We start from the raw sequence: 25,994 nt of genomic DNA, 5'->3' as shown, positions 1-25,994 counted from the left end.
GCTCACTTTGCTCACGGGCCGGGGAGCCTCACTCCGATTCACTCTCCCTCTGAACACCTCAGTCTGAAGGAGGACAGCGCCCATCCTCTGAAAATCAGCAACAGCGTTCAAGGCACAGCCTTTTATGAATACGTATTTATAAATAAATAACATGACTCTAACTTTGAAACACAATTCAGAAACTCAATTTGTTATGATATTTTAAATTTCATAATGACGTGCTTTGGTGTGGGGCTCATTTTCTGAGGTGTTTGATGAGCTTTTTCAACATGGAAACTCATGCCCCTGGTTCTGGAAAATTCCCACGTGTTAATTTTTGAGGAATGAGAAGCCTAGGTTATCTATCCACTTATCTATTAATCATTCTAGAAATTCCGAGTTCTAACTAACATTTTAGTTAGACAAGCTTTCAGTTTAAAATTTTTTTCTGTTCTTTCTTTCTATGCCTGCAGTTAGTTAGATATTTTACCTCCTAGAATGAGTCTCTAATTTTCTTATATTTTCTCTTTTATTTTCCATTTTTCCCTCCCTCTCATCCTGATTTTTCCTTAGCTTTATCTTCCAGTCCACCCACTGAACTTGTAAAAAAGTTAATGCAGGCTATTTTTGGTCTCTGATGATTATCCTCAATTCATGAATGCAGACTTTTCTATTTCTGATGATATCCAACCATAGAGGGTGTGTGTGTGAATAATTCTGTTCTCTGAATGGTCTGTTCTTCTTGTTCATGTTTTTGGTCTCTCCTGCGATGACAATCCTGGCCGTCCCTTCATCCTGAAGAGGTGGATGTTGGGAGCCGGCTGACTGTGTGTGAGGGCAGGTGGGGCCTGGTGGCCCCCTGGAGTTTGCCAGCAGGGAGCCAACTCTCTCCCTCCACCTGTCAGCACCTGGAGGCCTTTTCTCCAAAGAAGGGCCCTGGAGGGGGTGGCGCTGGGCATTGAGAGCCTGCCTGCTGGAATTCTAGAAGCAAGATAGGCGAATGTGCTGGACAGACACACCATCCAGTCACTCCTGCTAAGAAGAGCTTCTTGCCCCCAGCTGTGAGCTCCTTCAGGGTCTGCCTCAGTTGTAAGGAGTCCCTCAGCTCGGCTGTGCTTCCCCGGCTGCCCGGTCCAGAGCCTGATGGAGCTGAGCATCCTCGGGCTGTGTTGTGCCTATGCCCGGGCTTGCCGTGCAGGCACAGGAGGGGCAGCACAGGGAGCCGGCGGCCTCGGCTGAACTCTGCTGGGAGTGATCAGCGTCACACGGGGACCCGGTAAATGCTGAAGTCTCTTTTGCAAAATCTGTAATAGCATCGTGGCAGACCCCGCGGGTGTCCACCTCCCCTCGGAGTTCATGTCTGCAGGTCCCTGACCTTCCTGCCGGTGACTGCGGCCCCCTGCAGGTGCATCCGGGGACCGCCTCCCAGACAAACTGCTGTCACTTTAATCCTCATGTATCTCAGGGTCGGCTTCTGAGGGAGCAAACTGGGCCACAGTCAGCAGACACTCAGCTAGCAAGTCAGACGGCCTGTGGGCATTCTGAGTCGGAGCCGGGCCTGAGCGCTGGTGCTGGGCATCATTTGTGCTGGCAGGCTGCTGCAGGGTCAGCGCGGCCGCCCCACCTGGGATGAGTTCCCTGTCCCTCTGCCCTTGTGGAGTTGCCCCACAGCTCTGTGAGGCAGGCAGTCCCACTTCATGTCACAGACGAGGACACTGAGGCTCGAAACATTGCCTGAGGTCACACAGCTCAGAACCTGGGAGGCGGGCATCAAAATTCTCTCTTCCTCACTCCCAAGTCCTCTGTTCTCAACATGGAAAAGTCTGCTCTGCCTGAACAGAAAGCGATGAAAATGGCCCCAGGAATATCAGTGATGTTCCTGAGACTGAACACCTCTTCTCTAACAAATAGATCAGTTTATCTCACTTTGTGGTTTATAGGAGTCATTTTTGATAAGCGAAATAAACACCACGATTTGAAGGGAAAAAATCCCAAATTTAGAAGTAGAAGGTGGTGAATGGCACAAGAGCATGTCATAGTTCAGTGGAACAAAGGAAAGTCATGCTGGGTTAGAAGCCAAAGCAGATTCAAGGGCCCTTTCGGAAATTAATGTTTTCCCAGGTTTTCTCTTCCAGGGCTATTTTTAGCCCATTTTGGATTGCCGTGTGGTGGACAGAGGAGCATAGCAAGCGGAAAAAATGGGAGGCCTGAGCGGGTCTGGGTGACATCCTGGCTGTGGGACGACAGGCAGGTTAGTCTGTGTCTGTTTTCTCATCTGTAAGTAGATTTTGTGGGGGGTTGAATGAGATGCAATTTCTTAAAGAGCTTTGAGACATGACACTGCAGATGCTAATATTTTACATCCGTGGGTGACTTTACGCTAAGTCTGAGGAGAAGAGTAAGTGGGCGCAGATTGGGTCACCCTGCTGTGTGTGTACAAATGAGGATCTGCATTCCGGATCTTCTTGGTGCAGAATCTCTTCCCCAAATGTTTGTTATGCAGCCCTCTCCAAATATGAAAGCTCGTCAGAGTGCCCCATTCATCTTTGAAACATGAAGCACTTGGAATTTGGCGACTGTGAAATTATTTGAGAAATGGCAGTGTGCGTATTTCTGGAACAACATAAAAGAGGGAACACAGACAGTCGGTAAGCTCTCTAGATGCGAAAGTGGTTTTCTTTTTTCCTTTCTCTTTTAACCACACTCTGATTCTGAAAAATAAACTTTCAAATATAAACATTCCTGAAATCAGAAAACTGCACATATTAGCTGCTAAAAACTGGGTTTAAACCCAACTTGACACCCTCTCATTTGGCTTTGAACTCCTGACGACTGGAGAGGAGAAGCGAGAAAGCCCGGGGACAACGTGTGCAGGGGGCCACCAAGCCGCTGACAGACCTCCCGGGACACACACGCACGTTCTTAATGGTAGGCTATTTTAGAGTAATTTTCATTCAATTAATAATATTCATTGAAGCACCTATTTAGTGTCACTTATGCTTCCAAGGGAGGAAATTAAACACTAATAAAATGCTCCAGGTTTCCTTTTTCTTTGGCATGAAAGCCATCATTACTGATGAAACACAAAAGGTGACATTCTAAAACCTTATAACAATGGGAAACTGAAACAGCAAAGTCAAGAGTTAACAGAAAAGTTTTCTTCCAAGTATTCAGAACTCATATTAATTTCCCACATCATCTCGGGACACCAGGGCTGCCCGCAGTAGCAGTTTCACAGAGAGTGGACACCGGCACCCCACAACCTAATCTAAAATAACCAGGTCCAGATGCTGTTGCCAAAAAAGAGGTTTGCACCCTTCCCCACCGTGACCTGGATCATATTTCAAAAGCGTCAAATCAAAGCTGTCCCACCCAAGCCTGATTTCTTAATGAATTCCTTATGTATTTCATCTCCTGAATACAAAAAGTGGGGTATCTGTTGGGGAGTAAAATTCAGATTTACAAACACAAAGGCTGCGGGCAGATCCTGGTGAAGCTCGCCTGCGGCTGATGCTCTCCCGGCAGTTACGTGCTGCTTCCCCATGATGCCTCATTCAGAAAGCCACAGTGGAGAGGCAGGCGAGTGTTACAGAGAAAAGCGAGCAGAAGCTGAAGGAGATCTCAACATTTAAGTCTTTAAAAAGTGCTGACTGGTTGTCATGTGAATCTGGTTCTATTAAGAGCAAAATTTTTAAAATTTTGTCATTTCTTTCTTTTTTTTTTTTGAGGAAGATTAGCCCTGAGCTAACTACTGCCTGTCATCCCCTTTCTGCTGAGGAAGCCTGGCCCTGAGCTAACATCCGTGCCGGTCTTCCTCTACTTTATATGTGGGATGCCTACCACAGCAGTGCCATGTCCACACCTGGGATCTGAACCAGTGAACCCTGGGCCGCCGAGAAGCGGAACGTGCGAACTTAGCTGCTGTGCCACTGGGCCGGCCCCTCTTTTTTTTTTTTAAGTTTGGCACCTGAGCTAAAATCTGTTGCCAATATTTCTTCTTCTTCTTCTTCTTCTCCCCAAAGCCCCCCAGTACATAGTTGTGTATTCTAGTTGTAGGTCCTTCTGGCTGTGCTATGTGGGACACCACCTCAGCATGGCCTGACGAGTGGTGCCATGTCCACGCCCAGGATCCAAACTGGCAAAACCCTGGGCCACTGAAGCGAAGCGCACGAACTTAACCACTCGGCCACAGGGCCGGCCCCCACATTTTGTCATTTCTATATGTTATATATTGGCCTCTTCCCTGAAGAAAGATTCCAGCTACCGGGGTGTTGTGAGTCCTGACTTGTGATGCTAAGTATGTCTAGATACTGAATAACAAGTTTTCTTCTTTTTGGAAAAGAGAAAAGAAGAATGATCATCAAGGTGGTTAGATAGGGAAATACATATATACAGACAGACAGACAGATGGATGGATAGACAAATGGACAGATGTAAGTAAACAGTAGCGCCCTCAGCTTTTGGAAAATAGCAATCTCCTACTTCAGACTCCCAGTGCAATGTGGTCTTTTCTCAGAAAGACACAGCCTAAACCTCCTGAGAAGTACTTATCCAAGAATTCAGAGACATGGTGCTCTGTCTTAAAAATGCCTTCAGGATAGTGAAATTAAAGTATGAAAACTCCACTCACTCATTCATTCAACCAAGATTATTACAGACTGTCCACTGTGTACCAATGCCCAGCGGCAACTCTCACGGCCATGGAATTCAAATGATTCATCCCCGTTTCCATTTGCAAAGCCTTAAACGGCACTTCCAGTTCCAGAACAAGAAAGCGTAGACTCACTTATCCCTCTTCCTCCTAAAAACAATTAAATAGCCTGGAAATAATCCAACAAACAATGATAGAGGGTTGTGAAACCTGGAAAGAAGAAGGTGGACTGGTTAGAGACCGCAGGACTTCAGGTATCAGGACGTGAGTACCTTTATCTCCTATATGCCCCACATGGGCACCAGAGAGGCCTGAAACCTGGAACCACCAACCCGCAGAGACAAACAAACAAACAAACAAGAAAGGCCTGACCAAAGAACAAGGAAAGGAGAAACCTGACAGAACCCAAATGGGGGGCGCTAACCCCCACCTCACAGGGGGGCACAGCAGCGGGCCCAATTGGCCTTCAAAGTCCCAGGGGGCTGACCCAACCCTACTGCACACTTGGGTACTGGGGAGTGGGCTGGTCCACCGAGCAGCAGCAGCAGCACAGCCAAGCATCTCTCCGCCCTCCACTCAGTGGCATGAGAAGACACAGGCCCAGTGGCTTCACCCTTCCCACCTCCCATGGCAGAAGGTGACCTCCCAACACCAGGTGGCCCAGGGAAGCAACTTCCACCCTTCAGGCAGCACCAGCAGGGATTGAGTGAGAGCCCCAGACATACCAGAAGAACAGGGCAGAGCAGAATGCAACTGCAAGGGCTCTGAAGACTGAACTGTGGCTGGACCCACAGCCCACAAAAGTAGGCCAGATCTAGACGCTGAACTTAAGAAGAGTGACTGACTGCCTGCTTAAAAAAAAAGATTTACACAGCACTAAGAGTCTCCTAACATAATACCAAAATGTTCAGGAGACAAATAAAAATTCACTCTTCATACCAAGCACCAGGAAAAACCCGCTTTTCACAAGAAAAAGAATCAACTGATGCCAACACTGAAATGAATACGATATTGAAGTTATTTGACGAGGATTTTAAAACAGTTGTAATAAAAATGTTTCAACAAGCAATCATGAATTCTCTTGAAACAAATGAAAAAATAGAAAATCTCAGCAAAGAAACAGAAGTTATAAAAAAGAGCCATATGGAAATTGTAGAACTGAAAAATACAATAACTAAAATAAGAAACCTCACTGGACGGAGTCAGTAGTACAGGGGGGATGACAGTGAATAGAATCCACGAACCTGAAGGCTTGTTAGTTGAGTTTATTCAATCTGAACAAAACAGAAAAAATACACTGAAAAAAATGAATGGAGCCTCAGAGATCCGTGAAACAGGTATCTAAGTAAATACCTAAAATAGCTAACATTCTATCATCAGAGTCCCAGAAGGAAAGAGAAAGAGAGTGTGGCTGAAAAAATACTCAAAGAAATAATGGTTGACAATTTCCTAAATTTGGCAAGAGACATAAAGCTACAGACTCAAGAAGCTGAGTGAAACCCAAACAGGAGAAACCCAAAGAAATCCAAACAGAGACACAACATCATTAAACTTCCGAAAAACTAAAGACGACAACAACAAAATCTTAAAAACAACCAGAGAGAAATTGTGCATTATCCATATCAGACCAAATTAATGACACCAGATTTCTTGTGAGAAACCACCAAGTCCAGAAGTTAGTGGCTCAACATTTTTCATGTGATGAAACAAAAGAACTGTCAATAATGAATCTTTTATCTAGCAAAACTATCCTTCAAAAATGAAAGGGAAATAAGACTTCTCAGATGAAGGAAAATGAAGAGAATTTGTTGCTAGCAGACCCACCTTTAAAGATTGGCTAAAGGAGGCTCCCCAAACAAAGAAATGTTATGGAATGAATTGTGTCCCCTGAAAATTCATGTTAAAATCCTAACCCCCAAGGAGACTGTATTTGGAGATAGGACCTTTTAAGGACGTAATTAAGTTTAAGTAAGGTCACAAGGGTGGGGCCCTAAATCTGATAGGACTGATAGGACTCTTCCTGGAGGAAGAGACATCAGGGGCATGCGCACATATAAAAGGCTGTGCGAGGACACAGCACAAAGATGGGCATCTACAAGCCAAGGAGAGAGGCCTGAGTGGAAACTAAACTTGCCAACATCTTGATCTTAGATTTCAAGCCTCCAGAACCGGGAAATGAATTTCTGTTTCTTAAGCCACCCAGTCAGTGGTACCTGTCATGGCGGCCCTAGCAAACTCATACAGAAAATGACAACAGACAAATGATGGGACCTTCAGAGAGGAAAGGAAGAACAATGGAATGACGAGATACAGAGGTGAACATAACAGACTGTTCTTCACCTCTGGAGTTTCTTTAACGGTTATGTTGGAAGCAAAAGTTTCACCAACTGATGTGGTGCTCGATGTACGTAGTGGAAACACTGAAGACAATTATATTTAAACAGCGGGGAAGGAAAAGGGGGTCTAAATGGAAGTATGGTTCCTAACTTCACTCAAAGGCTAAAACACTGACGCCCTGGCATCAGTAACAATAAAACACTAACCCTAGCGGGATAAATTACACAGGTATCAGGTAATACCTAGAGCAACCATCAATAAAATTATACAAAGTGGTATAAGAAAAAATGTAAATAAAGAAGAATCGAATGCTAAAAAATGTTCAAGTATCTCACAAGAAAGAAAGAAAGAAAAAAAACCCCAGAGGAATGAAAAACAAAGGGGATAAATAAAAAACAAAACTAAAACAGCGGACTTAAGCTCTAACACATTAATGATTAATTTAAATATAAGTAGTATAAACACATCACTTAAAGACAGACGTCAATTATTCCTCATAAAAGTTGGAAAAAATTAAAAATTAAAAAAAGAGTGGATAACAGATAGGACTCAATTACACGCAGTCGGTGAGAAAATAACTGCAAAAATAATAACATAGATACGCAGGGAATGAAAGGATGGAAAAGACACATCATGCAAATATGAGTAAGAAGAAAGGAAAGAATGACTACAACGTCAAAGAATGTAAACTTCAAAGGAAATTATTAGAAACAACAGCAGGCATTAGATAATGATAAAGGATCAATCAGTCCACCAAGACATAGCGATCCAAAGTGTGTGCGCGGCACAGCAGAGTGCCAAAACACATGAGGCAAAACTGACAGAGATGAAGACGGAAATGGACAAACTCACAACTGTACTGGGGATTTCAAAGCCTAACTCGTGGCAATCAACAGAACTACTAGAGACCAAATCAGCAGGAGTAGAAGGAACACCACCACTGGTCTGCTGGATCTAGCAGACATTTCTAGAACTCTCCACCCAACAACAGCAAATACACACTCCATTCAGGTGCTCATGGAACATTCACCATGCAGACCATATCTGGGTCATACAAGAAACCTTAACCAATTGAAAGAATTGAAATAGTATGTTTTCTGACCATAACAGAGTCAAATTAGAAACCAATAACTGAAAGACAACAGAAAAGTCTCCGGATAATTGGAAATTGAACAACACACTTCTAAATAATCCAGGGATCAAAGAGGAAGTCTCGAAGTTAAAAAATAAAACCAAAAAATTACATTCTGCTTCAGTTCGCTGGTTCAGATCCCAGGTGCGGACCTATGCACTGCTTGGCAAGCCATGCTGTAGCAGGCGTCCCACATATAAAGTAGAGGAAGATGAGCATGGATGTCAGCTCAGGGCCAGTCTTCCTCAGCAAAAAGAGGAGGCTTGGTGGTAGATGTTAGCTCAGGGCTAATCTTCCTCAAAAAAAAAAAAATCAAAATAGGAGATCCTACGTACTGCTTAGAGTTGATAAATGAGAAATACAGGCATAATATTATTTAGACAAATATTTGGTTCTCGAGAAGAAACAAAGAGCAAATGGTTTAAGTGGTTGGCTCTTGAGAGCATGGCTGAAGACTGGAACAGTTGGGATGGAAATTCTTCAATACAATTTGATTTTTTTAACCATGTGTATGTATTACTTTGCTGACATTTTTAAATTTTAAAAGGAAAAGAACTAATGTCAAATAGCCTCATCCATATCTTTCAAAGAGTTAAAGGGAATATCTCAATTTAAGAGCCATCCAGACACTAATAATTATACTGAAAATGTGTAAGAATGAAAATAAAATTTGAGAAGTTTTTGGCCATTATTTCTTCAAATATATTTTTTTGCCCCTTTCTCTTTTCGTCTCCTCGTCTTCTCCCATACAAACATGTGGTGTTCTTGACATTGCCCCACAGGTGTCTGAGGCTCTCTCCATTCTCCTTCACTGGTTATGCACTCTCTTCTTCAGAGTGGCTATTTTCTACTTACCTATCTTCAAGTTCACTGATCCTCTGTTGTGTCCCTCAATGAATTATTTCAGTTATTTTATTTTTCAACTCCAGAATTTCCATTTTACTCTTTTAAAATAATTTCTTTGTTGAGATTTATTGAGTCATTGTTGTCATACTTTAATTTTTATAACCATGGTTTCCTATAGTTCTTTGAATTTATTTGTAGTAATTGCCTTGAAATCTTTGCTAAATCTAACATCTGGTGACAATCAAGATAGATTCTATTGGGTGCTTTTTATTTTTCCTGAGTATAGGTCACACTTGCTCATTTCTTTGCAAACCCTGTAATCTATGAAATTAATTCATGCTTTCTAATGTATGATCAACAACTGTGAAATTTCATGTGTGTTTGAGAATAAGCTTATTCTTTACTTTCTGGGAGTAAAGCTTGATACATTGCCATACAATCTATCTTATATCGTTTAGGTCATCTGTAGCTCTATTTATTTTTTGCCCACTTGACTCTTCTGGGATACAAGTTCAAACCTCCTATCCTTAGTGCATTTCTATTTTTCCTTGAATCTCTATAGTACCTGCTTTGTGAATGTGGGTTGTGATATTCAATGCAAAATTATTCGTAACTGTTATATCATTATTTTGAACTGTGTCTTTTAGCATTACATGCTTAATGTCTATTGGCCTGAATTCTACCTAGAGACATCAGGATTACTACCTCTGTTTTCTTCTGTTTCCATTTTTCTTTATGTTTAGCCTTTCTGAGTCATTGAGTTTAGGTGTCTCTCGTATATAGCATAGTGTTACACTTCACTTTGTGAACCAACTTGAAATTTTTTCTTGGAGTAAGGCATTAAGTGATTGCACATTTACTGGTATGATTAATATATTTGGTCTCAACTCACACTGTTTTTATTGTATTTTCTAAGACGTTATACTTACTGCTTATTTTTCCCTCTGTGAGGTCTAATTTATTTTGTTTTTTAAAAAAAGAATCTGGGAAAGTGTGTTTTGCTCTACTAGTTATCTTTACTCTCATACCTTTTATAATGTCCTTAATTCCTCTTTTCTTAATCTAGTATTTCATCACTTGTAAATGCCATCCCTGTATCCCATTCTCGACTCACTGAGCTGATTCTGCTTTCCCTCTGCCCCCTCCTCCCCTATTTCGGTGGCATCATTTCCATTTTGTCCGTGTGTACCAGTCACATATTATTCTTCCACTTGCCCCGCCTTCTATCTTTAGTCTTATATCTAAATATATTCACTACTCATAGCTGTTCTTCTGATGAAACTTCCCCACTTACTTCTTGATTAGATGAAGCTGTCCCTAGCAGATTTCCTCAGGAAGGGTTCACGAACACAGCAGAGCTCTAATTTTAAATTCTTTTTCTATAAACTAGTTCCTTGAAAGACAGCTTTTCTGAATATAAACTGCTTGATTCACATTTCTTTTTCCTTTGAATGTCTTGAAAATGCTGCTCCACTTTGTTCTGGTGTGTGCGTTGCTGGTGAGATGTGACTACTTTCCTGCGTCCCTGACCCTTAGCCTCCTGGCCCTTCCTCCTCCACCAGGCAGCAAGCAGGGGAAGAAAGCTGCAGCGTCCTCTACAGCATAATCCGCACTGTGGGTGTCGGTTAGGGATTTTTTTTTTTTATTTAAGATTTTATTTTTTTTCCTTTTTCTCCCCAAAGCCCCCCAGTACATAGTTGTACATTCTTCGTTGTGGGTCCTTCTAGTTGTGCCATGTGGGACGCTGCCTCAGCATGGTTTGATGAGCAGTGCCATGTCCACGCCCAGGATTCGAACCAACGAAACACTGGGCCGCCTGCAGCGGAGCGCGCGAACTTAACCACTCGGCCACGGGGCCAGCCCCGGTTAGGGATGATTTTATTTGACGTCGTCATAGGGATGAAGACTTGCAGATTGAGGCGGCCACAACTAGGCTCCAACATCTCTATCTCCTGGGATTCAGGTTTTATGTCCACAAGGAAAGACGGCATCAGGCCCACACATCAGATTAGCACTGTCTTATTGCATCAGTTTTAAGATTCACCTTTTCCACCCACATTATATTTCTGATATTGAAATACATGTTACAACGGATGGCATATTACAGATCACAGGGAGTTTTGTTCTTTCAGTGGTACATAAACACACACGGTCCAATTTGCAGAGTCCTGAATTTGATGAAGTTCTGCTGTCTTGTCTGCCCTAACCTGTCTCCACGCCTCACTCTTCTGAGCTGGAACCTCGCTGTAGACAACAGAAAGGGAGCAGCTGTGTGGTTCTTCCCCCTCTGTGGGCAACCGTGTTGAGTAGAAATGGGCTCCAAATAGTTTCCACGCTGCTCACCCCAGCCACTGCCTTTCTCCACAAGATTACTAGAGCACGCTTTAGAATCTCTCACTGTTTCTAGAGAAATGTGTAACCTGCTTCAGATCTGAGATGACCGTTTTTTCTCAGCATTTTGCCTCATTTTGATATACATTTATCGTCTCCAGCAGATTTTTTTTTGTGGTGTACATTACTGGATTGTGGTCACTCTACAGTTTTAACAGAAAGACTTTATTTTTGTTTACAGTGTTGGTGTATTTCAAGGATCGAGATTAAACACCGTGTGCTGTTCCACCATCTTTCCCAGGAATGTCTGATTTTTTTTAAGACTTTATTTTTTTTTCCTTTTTCTCCCCAAAGTCCCCTGGTACATAGTTGTATATTCTTCATTGTGGGTCCTTCTAGTTGTGGCATGTGGGACGTCGCCTCAGCGTGGCTCGATGAGCAGTGCCATGTCCGTGCCCAGGATTTGAACCAACGAAACACTGGGCCGCCTGCAGCGGAGCACGTGAACTTAACCACTCGGCCACGGGGCCAGCCCCATCTGATCATTTTTTTAAAGTAGCAATAAACATCTAGATGTTGCAATTTTGATTTAGAAAGTATTATAAAAGTAGCTGGAAAGTCACTATTCCTGTCTGTTTATAAAGGTTTCTGATATTTTTCTAGCCCTATGTGGCCAAGATTTAAATCAGTAGGAACCTAGGAAATTTCAGATACTATACATTGAAGAAGGCACTAAGAAATCAAATTACTACCTTTCAAACCTTCCTGTCCTCAGCACACACAAAGAATACCATCCTAGGTTTGCAAAAACGGTAGAATCAAGAGACTATGCTGTTAAACACGTCACATATACTAACAGACTGACTATCAGGAAGGAAGGTTTATTTCATTAAAAACAAACAAAGCAGCTTCACCCCCCCAGTACTGTATATTCCTTTAAAGCAGCAGCAATCACAAGGCACAGATGTACAAAATACCTCAAGCAAAATAGAAACTCAACGTTAAAAAATATGTTATTTAAAAAAGATGTGAAGATCATTCGTTAATATGAACATAGATTATAAAAATGACATTATTTATTTAGTTTTACAATTGTATTCCTTTACCTTTAATAAGACAATGGTGTAATACTTATGCACTATCTGATGGCACATATCACAGACATTTATACCCCCTGACTTGGTTTGCTAAAGAAAAAACAGATAGCTAAAGTACAGCTAAAATTTTTATTTTTAGCGCTCTCACATCCCTCTTAGCTATTTGGAATTCATAAGCTGAAAAGAAAAAGAATCCTCATTTTCATTAGCTTAGAAAAAGCCTGTAGTTATATGTCCCTAGGCAAACCCACTATCCAAAAAAGGATGGCATTCAAGATATTCTGAAATCTCAAGGACATGATTTATACTCTGGGATCATCACAATAGCCCCCTTCCTAAAACAGATTAGAAGTCAACACATAATAAATGGAAAGGTCAGTTATATTAAAGTAAAACAGGATCTGATTTAAATTATTGCTCACTTAGGAAGTATAATGACTATTCTGTGGGCAGGGATGCTAAGATTAGCTGTTAGAAATGGTATAACATCAATATTTAGTGTATATAAAAATTCTTGGATTCAAATATATTATAATGAAAAGTTTATAGTAATCGCACAAAAAGTGTTCCTTTCCAGATTAGCCACCACCGAGCTTCACGCGATGAAGACTGGAGAAGACGCGGCTGCCCTGGAGCCTCAGGGACACGCTTCTCCCAGGCCGCAGCACTGTGCTAAGCTTTCTCGCCACAGACCCTTTGCTAAGAAACACTAAGGAGTGCTTACAGAACCTTTCCTGCGGGAAGGGAGAGAAGATCAACTGAAGTTCCATTTCAAAACAATGACAACAAAAAAGAATATAAAATACTAGTATAATAAAACATTTAAATAGTACTAAATAGCACAATTTAAATACTAGTTATATGCTATCATTAGTTTTCCTCTTTAAAAAAATCAGTTCCCGGGCTTTTAGATGTGTTTTCTTTTTAAAAATAGCCAGCATCTTTCTCTGGGTCACACACCGAGTCCACATCCACACTGCCTGGTCACACCCGTCAGGCATCCGCAGGCCTCTTGTGGCTCCCTCGGCGGTGACCGAGGCTTGTGAGCGCGCTGTGCGGCGCGCGGCCACCAGGCCACGAGACTAAAGCAGCACAGCCTGGGCCACCTCCTTGATGGTGGCCGCAGCTCGCTCCAGCTCCTCTTCTGTCTGTTCCACGGTGACCACAACCCTAATGCTGAGAAACAAGGAAGGACACAAAACGCCAAGTGAGAGTCTATGCCGAGGGTTGGCTGTCACCTGCCCTGCCGGAGGGCGCGCAACTGGTGCACAGCCCAACCCCCGTGCCCCACTGTGCCCAGCTGCCGCCTCAGTGCCCCACAGGTCCAGGGCGTTCCTCTCTGCTGTGTGTAGAGGCAGCCCGCCGCTCCGGAGTACCGCTGTGCGTGCAGTCAAGGCAAGCACGCAGGGCCTGGGGACGCCAGGAAACTGTCCTTTAAACAATCTGCTGCTTCAAGCAGTACCAGGCTCAAAGAAGGAACTGAAATTTCTCAAATTAATGAGTGGTTTATAATTCAATAAGTCATGTGAAAGTTCTGTAATTCTGTAAGGCAAGGGAGAAGTTACAAGTTTTCAGGAAACTGAAGACAAACAACAGATTGACTAGGTAATCCTACCTCTGCCCCTCACTTCCCTCTGCGAACATCGCTTTACCCACTGGACACGTTTATTGACCTGTGCTGTGCTGGGCCTGCAGTCTCAGGCTCACAGCAAACGTGGCCCGTCCAGAAATGCAGCGCCGCACCTCGGGATGGCGCAAGGAGACGCGAGGGCAGGATCCTCTGGGTGCTGTCGAGTCGCTGTCAGAGCGGCCTTCCAGAACCCTCACCCAGTGCTCCACGTCTGCACAGCGCTCCAAATCCACGTGCTCTCTGGGTCCTCCAGGCTCCCTCCCCCCGCTGCCTCTCAAACATGTGTCTGGCTCCCCAGATGTGCCTGGAGGTCTCCGCGCCACGGCAAGCCTTGCTGGAAGGCACAACGCCCACCAGGTGCCAACAAGCATGTGTGACACACTGGGTTAGGCTGAAGCATCACCTGCTCTGGGAAGCCTGAGTCCCTCCCAGGCCAGAAGCAATCACGCCCTCCTCCTCCGGGTCCTCACTGACCCCACACCATGACCCTGAACCCTCACGCCTGGGACGTCTAGCTCCTCTGACTAGGCTGTAGGTGCTCAGAGGAGAGAAGCAGGACGTTTTGTTGAAGGCACTCCAATTTTAAAATCAGGAGTCGCGGCACCTTCCCATGCAGGGCTTCTAGAACCTCTCTGGATGTCACCTACTGTTGCTTTGCTTCCCCGGGGCGGTTTACAAGTGTTTGCCCACTAGAGCATGCCACGGCGCTCCGGCCAGCGGCGGGATGAGCACCGCCACCAGATGTGCCCCTCCTGCGGGACTGTCCTCGTGCTGGACACTGCTGGCCCGGGGCGCGATGTCGCGGCGCAGGGGGCAGTACCTGTCGATGGGACTGTAGCTTCCCAGTTCATTCCCTGGGTCTCAGAGAGCTTGTTGAGTTAACTTGGGGGGTGGGGGTGGGGGCAGGGTCCTGAGGGCTTCTCAGTTAAAACTTGAAAACACCCAGTTTAAGAACAGAAAACAGGTGATGTACTATGTTTCAATGATACACATTCTTCCTTATCCTGAGGCAGTGTCAAAAATTTTCAAATCATAATCTCACACAGAGTTTAAAGTAGGAAAGAACAGTAAGGTCATATTTGCATGTCCACCAACCTGGGCGGAGGGAGGCACTTCTCTTCCTTCTCCAGGTAGCGCGCCTGAGTCAAGGCGATGCTTCTGCTCATGCACTGTATGAAGAAAAGGAAAACGTCTGCCACCTGGACAGCAGGCGCTGCGGGGACTAGAACGGGAAGGCACACTGCAATGCCCTCCTCAACGGCAGCTTTAATTCATGTTTCCAGGCGACAAGTGCTAGAAGACACTACAGCACCACAGCATCATCGCGAGCAGCACTGGTCTGCAAACTATGCCATGACCGGGTGTTCGTGCCACGCTGTCCAGGCCAGGAGCCAGGAGCCCAAGCGGCATGTGAGCACTGGGAGACATGGCGAGAACCACCGAGAGACTGGACTTTTAGTTTTACTTAATTTAAATTTAAATAGCCACAGGTAGCCCCAGGTTACCATTTTAGACAAAGCAGAGTTAGGACAGGGGGGAACAGTAGCAGGCAAACCAAGAGTTGGACTCAAGCATGACACCAGCAGCATCATTTCAGAGAGAAACTGCTCACCCTTCACATGTTAGTGACACCTCTGATTCCCGTGTGCTACATCTGGCCAGGTGCTACCAGGCACAGGGCCTCTGCTGTCACACATTTTCTACACAGCTTTCCTAGACATTAACCACCTGCCAAATTCGTAAGAAAATTAAAACATTCTTCACCAAAATAAAGAAAGCATAAAAACCAGATTAAGGTAATAGGTTACGAGGGCGTCTTTTTTGGGTGATGAGAATGTTTCGGAATTAGATAGTGATGGGTGCACAACCTCATGTTGTGCAACATATACTAAAAACTACTCAATTGTACCCTTTAAAAGGGTGAATTTTGCAGTATCTGAATCATGTTTTTAAAAAAGTCAATCAGAGCCAGGGGCAGTGCAGAGGAAAGAACAGCCACTCCCAGCGCGTGGCAGCTGAGGCGTCTGCTTGAAGAGGGGCCGCTCAGTGTGCTGTGAGGCAGGCTGTCCTCGGCTAGCACAAGGTGGAAACGCCACCAGGCAACAATGCCAGACCTCTGCCCATTCCACACTCCAGATGTGTGCTTGGGAACATGGCCTCCTCCTGCAAACACCCGCACCGGCTCTGTCTCTAGCCCTGGCTAGTTAAGAAACACTATAAACCATGGCTCAGTTTGTAAAAACAGGGGTTTGTCAAGCAACTCAACAAAAACCTGGCAAAACCTCTCAGTTCTACAAAGCTTGAAGAAGAGCTACAGTACCGTGATTCTCTTCTCTCCCTCAAATATTAAAAAGAAAAAGCGGAGAAGAGCGGGACAAAAGATTTTTAAGTGGGAGCTGTGAGATGCAAAGAAACCGCGAGAGCTTTCTTCTTCCTTCTTCCAGACGCAGTCTGCAGAGTCCTCTGTCCTCCCCCGGAGACCCTGTTCTCCTCCCACCCAGCTCTCAGGATGCATTCCTGAGAACGGCCTGCACTGAGCTGGGAGGCACAGAGAGGATCTGGGGAGCTGGGAGCTGTCCGTGGACCTCCACCTCCTCTTTCCATTAGGAGGATGACTAATCTAGGCCAGTGCAGGGTACCAGCATCGAGCCATCTCATTCACGTGCCCTCCTCTGTGTCTCTGTGGGACCAAGTAGCAGTAAGACCTAACGTGCTGCGATCTAGTGAGGAAAGAAGAGGTGGATTTACGAAGTAATCGACACCCTGGCATCTAGAGAAGGTCCACATCCCATGACATGAAGCCCGTGTGGAGAACCGTCCTGAGGGGGTCGAGGGAGACTCAGGAGGAATGGCGGCATCACCGTGGACTCCAACACGGACACACGGCCCCAAGGCCTGCTTGGCAGCAGTCCAGTCTACAAAGAATATTCGGCTGTCACACAAAGGGAATGTGACGAATTGACTTCTACCGGTGTGTCCATTTAGCTTATATTTCATTTATCAATTCTTTCAGTATCACAATTGTATGAGAACTATAATCACAAGGATACTGTAGCTCCTTTTACATCTGTACACAGCTAAGCACCATTACGATAAAAACACCATGGCAGTCAAATGGGTCTGTGGGATGTTTTTTCCCTTTAAGGAGAGTCTGCCTCTTTTCTTGTCTGGAGAGCTGTACCTGAGGGGACATCTATGACATTTCCTCATCTATGACATTTCCTCACCCAGCAAAGTCAGAGCTACTCCAGCCCAATCACTCATAATCTGACACATTTCCTTAATTAGGAATCTCAGAATCTGGGTTTGGTTTTATTTTGTTTTTTTAAGACTACTGACTCTCGAAGGCCACAATTGCATGAAGCTTTCCACAAATTTGTTATTCCAGACGATGTGGTTGGCTTCACACTGTGGTCCCCCTACTGAGCAGCCACGTAACTGTGGACAAGGGCCTGACCTTCCTGAGCCACAAATGGGCAAAGACACACGACAGATGACAGCCATCACTATTACCCTGACACCTGGCAGCAGGACTCCGAGCAGGAGCCCCCAGAAAGAACCGTCAGCAGGAACGAGCAGGACAAGGAAGCAGAAGGAAGCCTGTTTACATTCTCAAATACATACTCGATGTATTTCAGAGTCAAGTGAAAGGCAGTGCTGCCCCCAGGCGCACGCGCAGTGTTGCAGGGCTGTTTGACATTGCTCTACAAGGAGCAGGAGGAGAACCCGGAGGAGAGCGAGGCGGGCAGCATGCCAGCAGACACCGCTCTACCGAACACTTAACAGCAAAGCCACCAATAGCAAATAGCAGTAAAATGACCTTCAGAAGACAAAGCCATCTAAATCAGCCTCCCAAATCAGGCATGGTCGTCCTTCTTCCTTCCCTTTTGGTGACAAGAATATTTTGACCTGTTTCTGAGCTATGTTGGGGTTCACCCCCAGCCAGCCAGCTGTCCAGTGTTGTGTGCAATCACCACACGCAATGCTGTCCCCACCTACATGTATGAAAGCCTGGCTTTGTACATGGTAAGCAATGGGTTTTCTAGAAGGCTCATTATTCAGAGCAGAAGCAAAGTATCTTTTCGTATGACATGGCATAGGACAGAACTTCAGTGTGAGCTGAAAGTGGACCCAACGGGATAAGCTGCAGCCTGTGAGCAGGGACGTGCTACAGACCCCACTGGGTGGGCCAGACGTCTGGAAGGCGCCCCAGAAGAACAATTCTCTGTCACCAGAGGGGTGACCAGTGACTTCCATCATACCCTTATCTCTTAGAGCAAAGAGATCATTCTTAAAAATGACACTTAAAAACTGCTTGGGTTCAGGGTAGACGTGGTACGAAGAGATTCACTCAAATAACTAGGTACTTACTTGATTTACAATTTCCTGAAGTAGCTTAATGTCCTTTTCTCGTGACCCAGTGCTCTCTTCTAGCTGCAGGTGCAAGGCTGGAGAAAATGACTCTCCTACCACTTTCAATCCAGAAATGCTAAAGGAGGAAACACACACACAAGCATAAATCCCTTCCAGGCTCAGACAACTGACACAGAAATAATTTTACAAAGACTGCATGAATGAATGTAAGAGAAACTTGTGACTTTTACCGGAAACATCCTGTGGTGGGACTCTAATGGTGACAGAGAAAGGTGACCTGCGTGCTCTGGGCAGTGCTTCCAATCTAGGACACCCTGCAATGCTAATTCTGTGAGCATGGGTGGGAAGAAGGCTCCGTCCCAGGAGATGTCTCGGGCTCACACCTCACAGAAAATACAAGAGTCACCCCCGGTCTCCCATCAGGAGATCTGCAGGCCCTGCTCCCTCACCCACCTGCGCTCAGATGGCCCCCTCCTCACAGGCCGGCTCCCCACCATCCCCGGGGGCTTCCCTCATCCCTCACTTTAGGGAAAAGTCTGTGTCGCCAATGTCTGTCACTCACTGTTTCCTGCACGGACTACTTACTACAACCGATCATGTGACATCTCCCTGCTTATCACCTCCGTCTGCAGTTTTTTATCTTGTCTTTCATAAACTACAGGGATGATTCCTCACAGTGAAGATGTTATATTTGGTCACCAGCAATATGCTTAGATTGTCAAGTTTCCTTCTCATTTGCATGTTTAATTTTAAATTTTACTTGAATTATGATTATTTTCTTTTTTAAGATTAACAGCGTAGAAATCTGCTGCTTCTCAGGCAGGAAGAGACACTTCTTTAGGAGTGAAATCCTATATTTTCAAATGATTATTACAGATGTCATGAGAACTGTAGGCCATATTATCTAGTTAGGCTCATTTAAAGTCCATTTTTATTCTATAATAAAAATATTGTTTGATTTTTGACCTCCCTCCTAGGACACAAATGGTGATACATGTCTATTTGAAATTGGGTGAAATATTTTAGATTGCTTTCATTTAGTTTTGTTTTACATAGAAAGACTTGCCTTTCTTTTATAATGAAATGAGCACAAAAAGCACTTGGTTGCATATTTTATTCCTCAAATATGTTTAGGACTTAACAAGCTTTTACTGAATGACTACTGTGTGCCAAGTATCACGTGAGGTGGCGGAAGCTCACCTCACCTGCCATTCAAAGCACCCCTGAGCGTTACCAATTTGTGGCTCCTCTCTTCAAATGTAATAATCATGCTAAGATCTCTCAATAAACCAGATGGCAGATTTGAATCACAGAATCCTACAATCTAGGGCTTCTGGAATGTGGGGGAACCTTCTAGATTGGTCATTTTACTAATGTAGAAACTAAGCAATATGCTTCCAAACTCCATTTCCTAGGTGAATTCTGCATGTGTTAAACTTGTACATAAAGAAGTATCAATTGTTTTAGGTCCTGCACTCTCAGGGAGAACTTAAAAAATTGCTTTTCAAATAGCACTTCGTATGCATTAAATTGCCTGGATTTTCCTTAATACATAAAAGGCACCTGCAGCCCAGTGGAGCTTGTTATTCGATCAAACAGGCTCATCTCACATGTTGAGGGGGGCAGGCTGGTGTGAGTAGGAATGACACAAGATGCCCTCTTTCTGGCTGCCTGGATGCCGAATGTCAGATAAAAGTTTAACTACAACCAAATGGACACCAAAGTACAGGTCGATTCAGAAACTCAGAAGCTGTGTTTCAGAGCCTATTATACTTTTTAAAGAAAAATTTGGGCGAGTCTTATTTTATCCAAATGGGTAAATACTAAGCAGAGGGCAAGGTGCAGGGAGAGAGCAGTCAGCAGTTCAGACATGGTCTCCATCACCTGCTCAGTGTGGCAAGAGTGCTGACATGGATAACTATCTGTTAGAACCTGGGGACTCTTCAAGTTTCCAGCAAGGAGTCAAACTAGCACAGGCTGCTGACTTCCTCCTCCAAAAGCAACCTCAGAGATGAGAGAAGTGAATCACTGACCAGAGGACACTAAAAGAATCACCTAGAACACTGAAAACACTGCCTTTGAAAATATTTATCTTTTAGATATTTATTGGAAAATAAGAAATAAAACCAACAACCTAAATATAAGAAGCAAAGAGTAAGAACACAATTCAATGAAACAAGAAAAATATGGAAGAAATCAATTAAGAAAATAAATATAATAAACAAAAAACTGAACAAAATCAAACTTAAAAAATTGTGGTAGGCAAAATCCTGGAAAGGTTATCATAAAAATGGAAAAGACAGAAATAGAAAATAAAAAGGGGAAATAATATAGACTCAAGAGAGAGAATTGCAAAGGAGGCCCAACCCAAAGGCCCCAAACCTAGAGATCCATAGAGGGGGTCCTGCTCTGAAGAAATAATTTCCAATTTCTTCCAACTGTGAAGAAAAAAACAAGCCTAGAAGTCTGATGGATATGAGATCAGTTTAGAGAAAATAATATTCTTATAAATCAGCAATAATGAAGTAGAAAATATAAGAGAAAAAACAACCCCATTCATTAGAGCAACAAAATCTATAGGTTATCTAGAAATTCCCCTTAGAGGTCCCATAAAGATACAAAGGTTTCAGGGAAAAATTTTCGGATTCCATTAAAGGACACAAAAGAAGATTCAAGCAGGTGGAGAGATCACGTTCATGGATGCAAAATTCCCTCCATATTAATCAGAAAATTTGATGCAATTACAATTAAAATTCTAGAAATTTTTCAATCGAACTTGAATTTATTCCAAAACTTATATAGTGATAAAAACAGATATAGCAATAAAAAGTCTGAGGATTGAGCAAATAAACCAATGAAGTGGAAGGGAGAGTCAAAAAACAGATCCAAGGGCCAGCCCCATGGCATAGCAGTTAAGCTCAGTGCACTCCTCTTTGGCAGCCCAGGTTTGTGGATTTGGATCCTGGGCATGGACTTGCACCACCTGTCAGCCATGCTGTGATGGTGACTCTCATATAAAGTGGAGGAAGACTGACACAGATGTTAGCTCAGGGCTAATCTTCCTCAAGCAAATAAAAGAGAAGGATTGGCAAGAGAGGTTAGCTCAGGGCTAATCTCCCTCAGCAAACAAAAAAACTCACCAAAACACCAGATCCAGGTAAAAATGGGAAACTGGTACATGACAGAGACAGTAGGCAGCACCAATCAATACAAGAACGGATGTGGTGTTTAGGTGATATTTACAACCTGACCACACTAGTCTTAAAACAAACCAGACATCCCTGTCTTGATCCCATTTCTTCCTCTACCCACTATCCCATTTCTCCATTCCTCTTCATGGCAAAACTCCTCAAAATGGTTATCTAAGCTGTGTCCAATTCCTCCTTCCCAGTCTTTCTGGAACCTGCTTTGATGAGGCCTTCTGCCTCCACCACTGCCCTGAAATTGCTCATCAAGTTGCAATCATCTCCACACTACAGAATCAAAGGATCAATTCTCAGTTCTCTTATCTGCTCTATCAGCACAGCACGGCTGACCTGCTACTGACGCACAGTCTTCACTTGGCTTCCAGAACCTTAGACTCTTCTGGTTTGCCTCTTCCTCACTGGCCACTCTCCACCTCCTTGGCTGGTTTCTGACTTCTTCACACTGAAATGCTTGAAATACTCTCTATATGCTAACGACTCAAAAGTGTATCTCAAGCTCAGGCCTCTCCCTTAAACTTCAAATTGAATAGCCAAATGCTGCTCTCTACGAGATGTCTGAAAGCTTTTCAAGCTTAACATACCCACCACGGACTTCTCCAACAAAGGAACCTCCCCAAACAGTTCTACCCATCTCACTCTCTAGCAACTCCATCTAGCTGCTCAGAACAAAGACCTTAAGATCAACTTCGAGTCTTCTCTTTCTCACTCACCCTGCACAGGAACTTCAGGCAAATCCAGCTGGCTCTCTCCTCAAAGTACACCCCAAATCCAAACACTTCCCACTGCTACTATGACGTCAGAGTCACCATCATCTTACGCACACAGCACTCCAACAGTCTCCTCGCTGGTCTCCTTGCCTCTGTACTTGTCACCATGTAGTCTACTCTTCACACCACCTAAGAGTAATTTTGCTGAGACATAAGTTTAGTCATGTCACGCCACTCTTGCTCAGAACCAAGAGAAGGCTTCCTCTCTGAGCCAGGTTCTTGTCGTGGCCAACAGGGCCCTGCATACTCTGGCCCCTGTTATCTGGCCCTTCTCTTCTACTAGGTGCCCCCACCTCTCCCCTCTTGCCACAGTGGCCTCCTTGCTGTTTCGTTTCCAGTTCCCTCTAAACATCTAGACACCTGCACAACGTGCTCCCACACCCCCTTTACTGCGTTTGGTATGAGGTGCCTGTGGAGTCCTCCAAGTAGAGATACTGAATAAGCCACTGGATGTGGGACCTGGTGCCCTAAAGAGCGGGATAGACTGGAGACACAAATTTGTGAGCTGCCCATGTAGAGATGTTATGAAATGACTTGAAGCTCCAGGTGTGGAAGAAGACGGTTCTCCAAGAAGGTAACAGCGAAAAGAGGGGCAAGGACTAAGCCCTGAAGAGGAGGATGTTAAAAGAAAGCCTTCAGAGGAGACCGAGATGAAACAGTTCAAAGAGGCAGAAGAAAAACTAGAAGTGTGGCGGCATAACGGAAGCCAAGGAAGAAAGAGCTGTAAGAAGGAAAGGGTGGCCAACCGTGCTGAAAGCGAATGAGGCAAACAAGATGGGCTTTGAAGAGCACCCGATGGACTTAGCCACACGGCAGTCACTGGTGACCTCCAAAGGAACGGTCTGGGCCAAGTGTAAGAGTCGAGGCAGATTTCAGCGGCTTCAAGTGTAAATGAGAGGCAAAGATGTGGAGAAGGCAGAAACAACTCTGGAAAACATCAGCTACAAGGAGAAGCTGGCTGGTGTTCTGAATTTACAGTGACTCCAAAGGGCTGTATTGATACATTAATATTTCATAAACCAATGTAACTGGAACCAATACAAATAATATTCCTCTCCCATAAATCATGCAAGAACTTTTTTACTATCACATAGACACACCCAGAACTTTAATTATTTCTGCCTCTACTTTATCTGGAACAGGTGTGATCTGCTCATTTATCAACTGTCCTTTCCTTTTAGTAAAGTCTCAAGTTTCCCTATCTGGCAATAGAGATAGGACTTTCATGACCGAAAAGGCACGTTTCATCTTAGGAAAGGCAAAAAGAAACACTTTGGGCAACATGAGATAATTTTCTTTAGGGCCAGAAATCTGCCTGAGGATGTTACTAGACTCAATTTTTTTCTCAGCTCTAGAGGAATCTTAAAGAACTACTCTTGTGTAGTTAAAACAAACAAAAATACTCACAAGGTTCGCTTCAATTTCACTTCTTTTCTTGTATGAATTTAAAATAAAACAGTAACCTTCTAAAGGGTGACATGGACAGTATGAACCCAATGTTATCTAATTACACAGCATACGATTATATCTTTTTATCTGTATGGATGTAGAGAGATTCTCCAATGGTTATTTCTCGTGGTAGGATGTTGAGTTAATTATTTTCATTTTTGTATCTTCTGTATTGCTATAGTACTTTATTATTATTAATTATATTATATTTTTATAATATATATTATATATAACATTTTTATAATATACATTATATTACATATATATTATTATATTATTATTAATGAGCTTGTATCATTTTTAGAAAAACAAAATCACAATTCTTTAAAATAATGACAAAGTGAATGCTCTGATTTTACATACACAGACCAATTTGCGTGAACTGAGTTTTTGGTTTCTTAGTTGCAATTCAGTCAAATTGACCCAAGCCTATAAAATATACCCAAAACCAAAGAGGTGACAGTCAAAATTATTCATTTGTTGTTTAAATGTGGTGCAAACTTTAGGTTGGCTGAAAACATATGAAACTTACCCTTGTAAAGCTTTGTGAATCCGTTTGCACTTTTCCTTCAACACTGCAAAAAGGCCTGAAAAAGAAATACATTTGATAGTATATTTGAAGGATCTGATTTTACTAATTCAAAATATGTTTAAAGATTTAGTTCAAGTTCATCAATTTAAAATGCTGCAAATCCTTCCACATACTAATACACAAACGGACAGCCAGTAACTCTCTGAAGGCCCCAGCTCTCGTCTTTGGCACATACCAACTGGTGCCTCTGCACCCCACTCTCAGCAAAACCTAGGATGAGGTTTTTCACAACAAAACAATGGCTCTTGCTCTTATCAAGATTCTATAAATAATCTGGCTAAGAGTAAAGGGGAACAAATATATTACTTATTTCTGGACCCTAAACAATTTGGTAAAAAATAGACACTGCAGTAATGTTTATGATCTTTTCCTTGATATTTTCACTTTATTGGAGGAAAATTCAAAAATTATAATAGCTGCATAGGAGGCGAGAGTGCCAGGCCGCCTGACTAGCAAGCACATGAATGTGCACATAGACACACACATGCTTCCTGATTCTCTGACTTAAAACCAATGTTGAAAATCTAGAAATTTAGAAAACTTAAAATTTAGAAATACCAAGTAAGGCTGCTTTTTCCATTTCCATTTCAGGCTTTGGTGAGGAGGTGTGATCACAGCCAAAAGCCACATTTTAAATTTAGCTGACTTTGCCTGTTAAGTAAGTTTAATGGTTGGTAAACCAGGTTTGGCCTCAGTACCCAATGATGATTCAAAGGCTGAGGGGGAAAACTAGACAACAGTTATAAAATTACATATACCAAAAATGAGTAGTACATTTCAGCTAATTTCTCAAAAAACAACAAACCAAAGGATGAGTGGCCTGGAGCTGAGCTGTCCTTCAGGCATCTCCACCCACCAAGGGAGCCAGCCGCACTTTGGCTCCAGCTCCAGGAACAGGAGAGAAGCTCTAAACTGAACCCCGAGAGAGGGACACCTCCACTGCCATTCTTATAAATGCCAGATGATAATGTAATTTAGAGCCAGAGCTTTGTCTGGTAAATAATTTCTTGTGGTTAGTACCTCCAAAAGCACACCAGTAGCACGGCTAATGTAAGCTGCAAGGTCTTTGATATCCCAAGTTTAGAAGGTGATACCTGGATTCTCCTCCATGATGTTGAGGGCCTCGATGGCTGCAGCAGCTAACAGGGGAGGCAATGAAGCTGAGAAGCAGTATCCCTGGCCGGAAAGTCGCTGAGAAGAAACAAACAAATTAAAAACAAAAATCTAAAGTAACCAATCTCTGCACCACCTCCTGGACAGTGTACAAGAGGTAAGAAGGAAGATCCAGGTATGTATAAAAGTCATACATGCAACCAACAAGAGGCTTTTTTAAAAAGGGAGATAATTTCTAAATATAAATATTTTGAGTGATGTTTTAAGAAATCGCCTTATAAACTAAGTTAGAATTAAATTCTGTAATTAGAAGGTGAAATTCTGAGGTGACTAATGGAGCAATTAGTTTCAGTTTTTGCTTTTAGTCTTAAAAAGAACCCACCTGATGGTCAATTACAAAAGACCTGCCACAGCAGAAACCCCCGATAGAAGCGAGTGAATTCTCCATGTTGGCACTGATAAGATCAATATCATCAATCTGCCAGAGAAG

At 43.5% G+C, this 25,994-nt stretch overlaps 1 protein-coding gene across 1 annotated transcript in view; it reads right to left on the bottom strand.

Annotated features, from left to right (window-relative positions):
* Positions 1-12,137: 12,137 nt before the first annotated feature.
* The window catches only part of SPTLC1 (serine palmitoyltransferase long chain base subunit 1), a 47,574-nt gene continuing 33,717 nt past the window's right edge, over positions 12,138-25,994 (bottom strand). Inside the window, exons 10-15 of the mRNA XM_014854676.3 lie at positions 25,887-25,982; positions 25,486-25,582; positions 24,332-24,386; positions 18,375-18,492; positions 15,099-15,172; positions 12,138-13,549 (exon numbers count right to left, since the gene is read on the bottom strand). Coding sequence (XP_014710162.2) covers positions 13,456-13,549; positions 15,099-15,172; positions 18,375-18,492; positions 24,332-24,386; positions 25,486-25,582; positions 25,887-25,982 — 534 coding nt within the window. The 3' untranslated portion in view covers positions 12,138-13,455. The remainder of the gene's footprint in view (positions 13,550-15,098; positions 15,173-18,374; positions 18,493-24,331; positions 24,387-25,485; positions 25,583-25,886; positions 25,983-25,994) is intronic.

The sequence above is a fragment of the Equus asinus genome, chromosome 23 (genome assembly GCF_041296235.1).
Source record: "Equus asinus isolate D_3611 breed Donkey chromosome 23, EquAss-T2T_v2, whole genome shotgun sequence".
Classification (NCBI taxonomy): Eukaryota; Metazoa; Chordata; class Mammalia; order Perissodactyla; family Equidae; genus Equus; species Equus asinus.
This window is presented reverse-complemented; position numbering and strand designations above follow the sequence as displayed.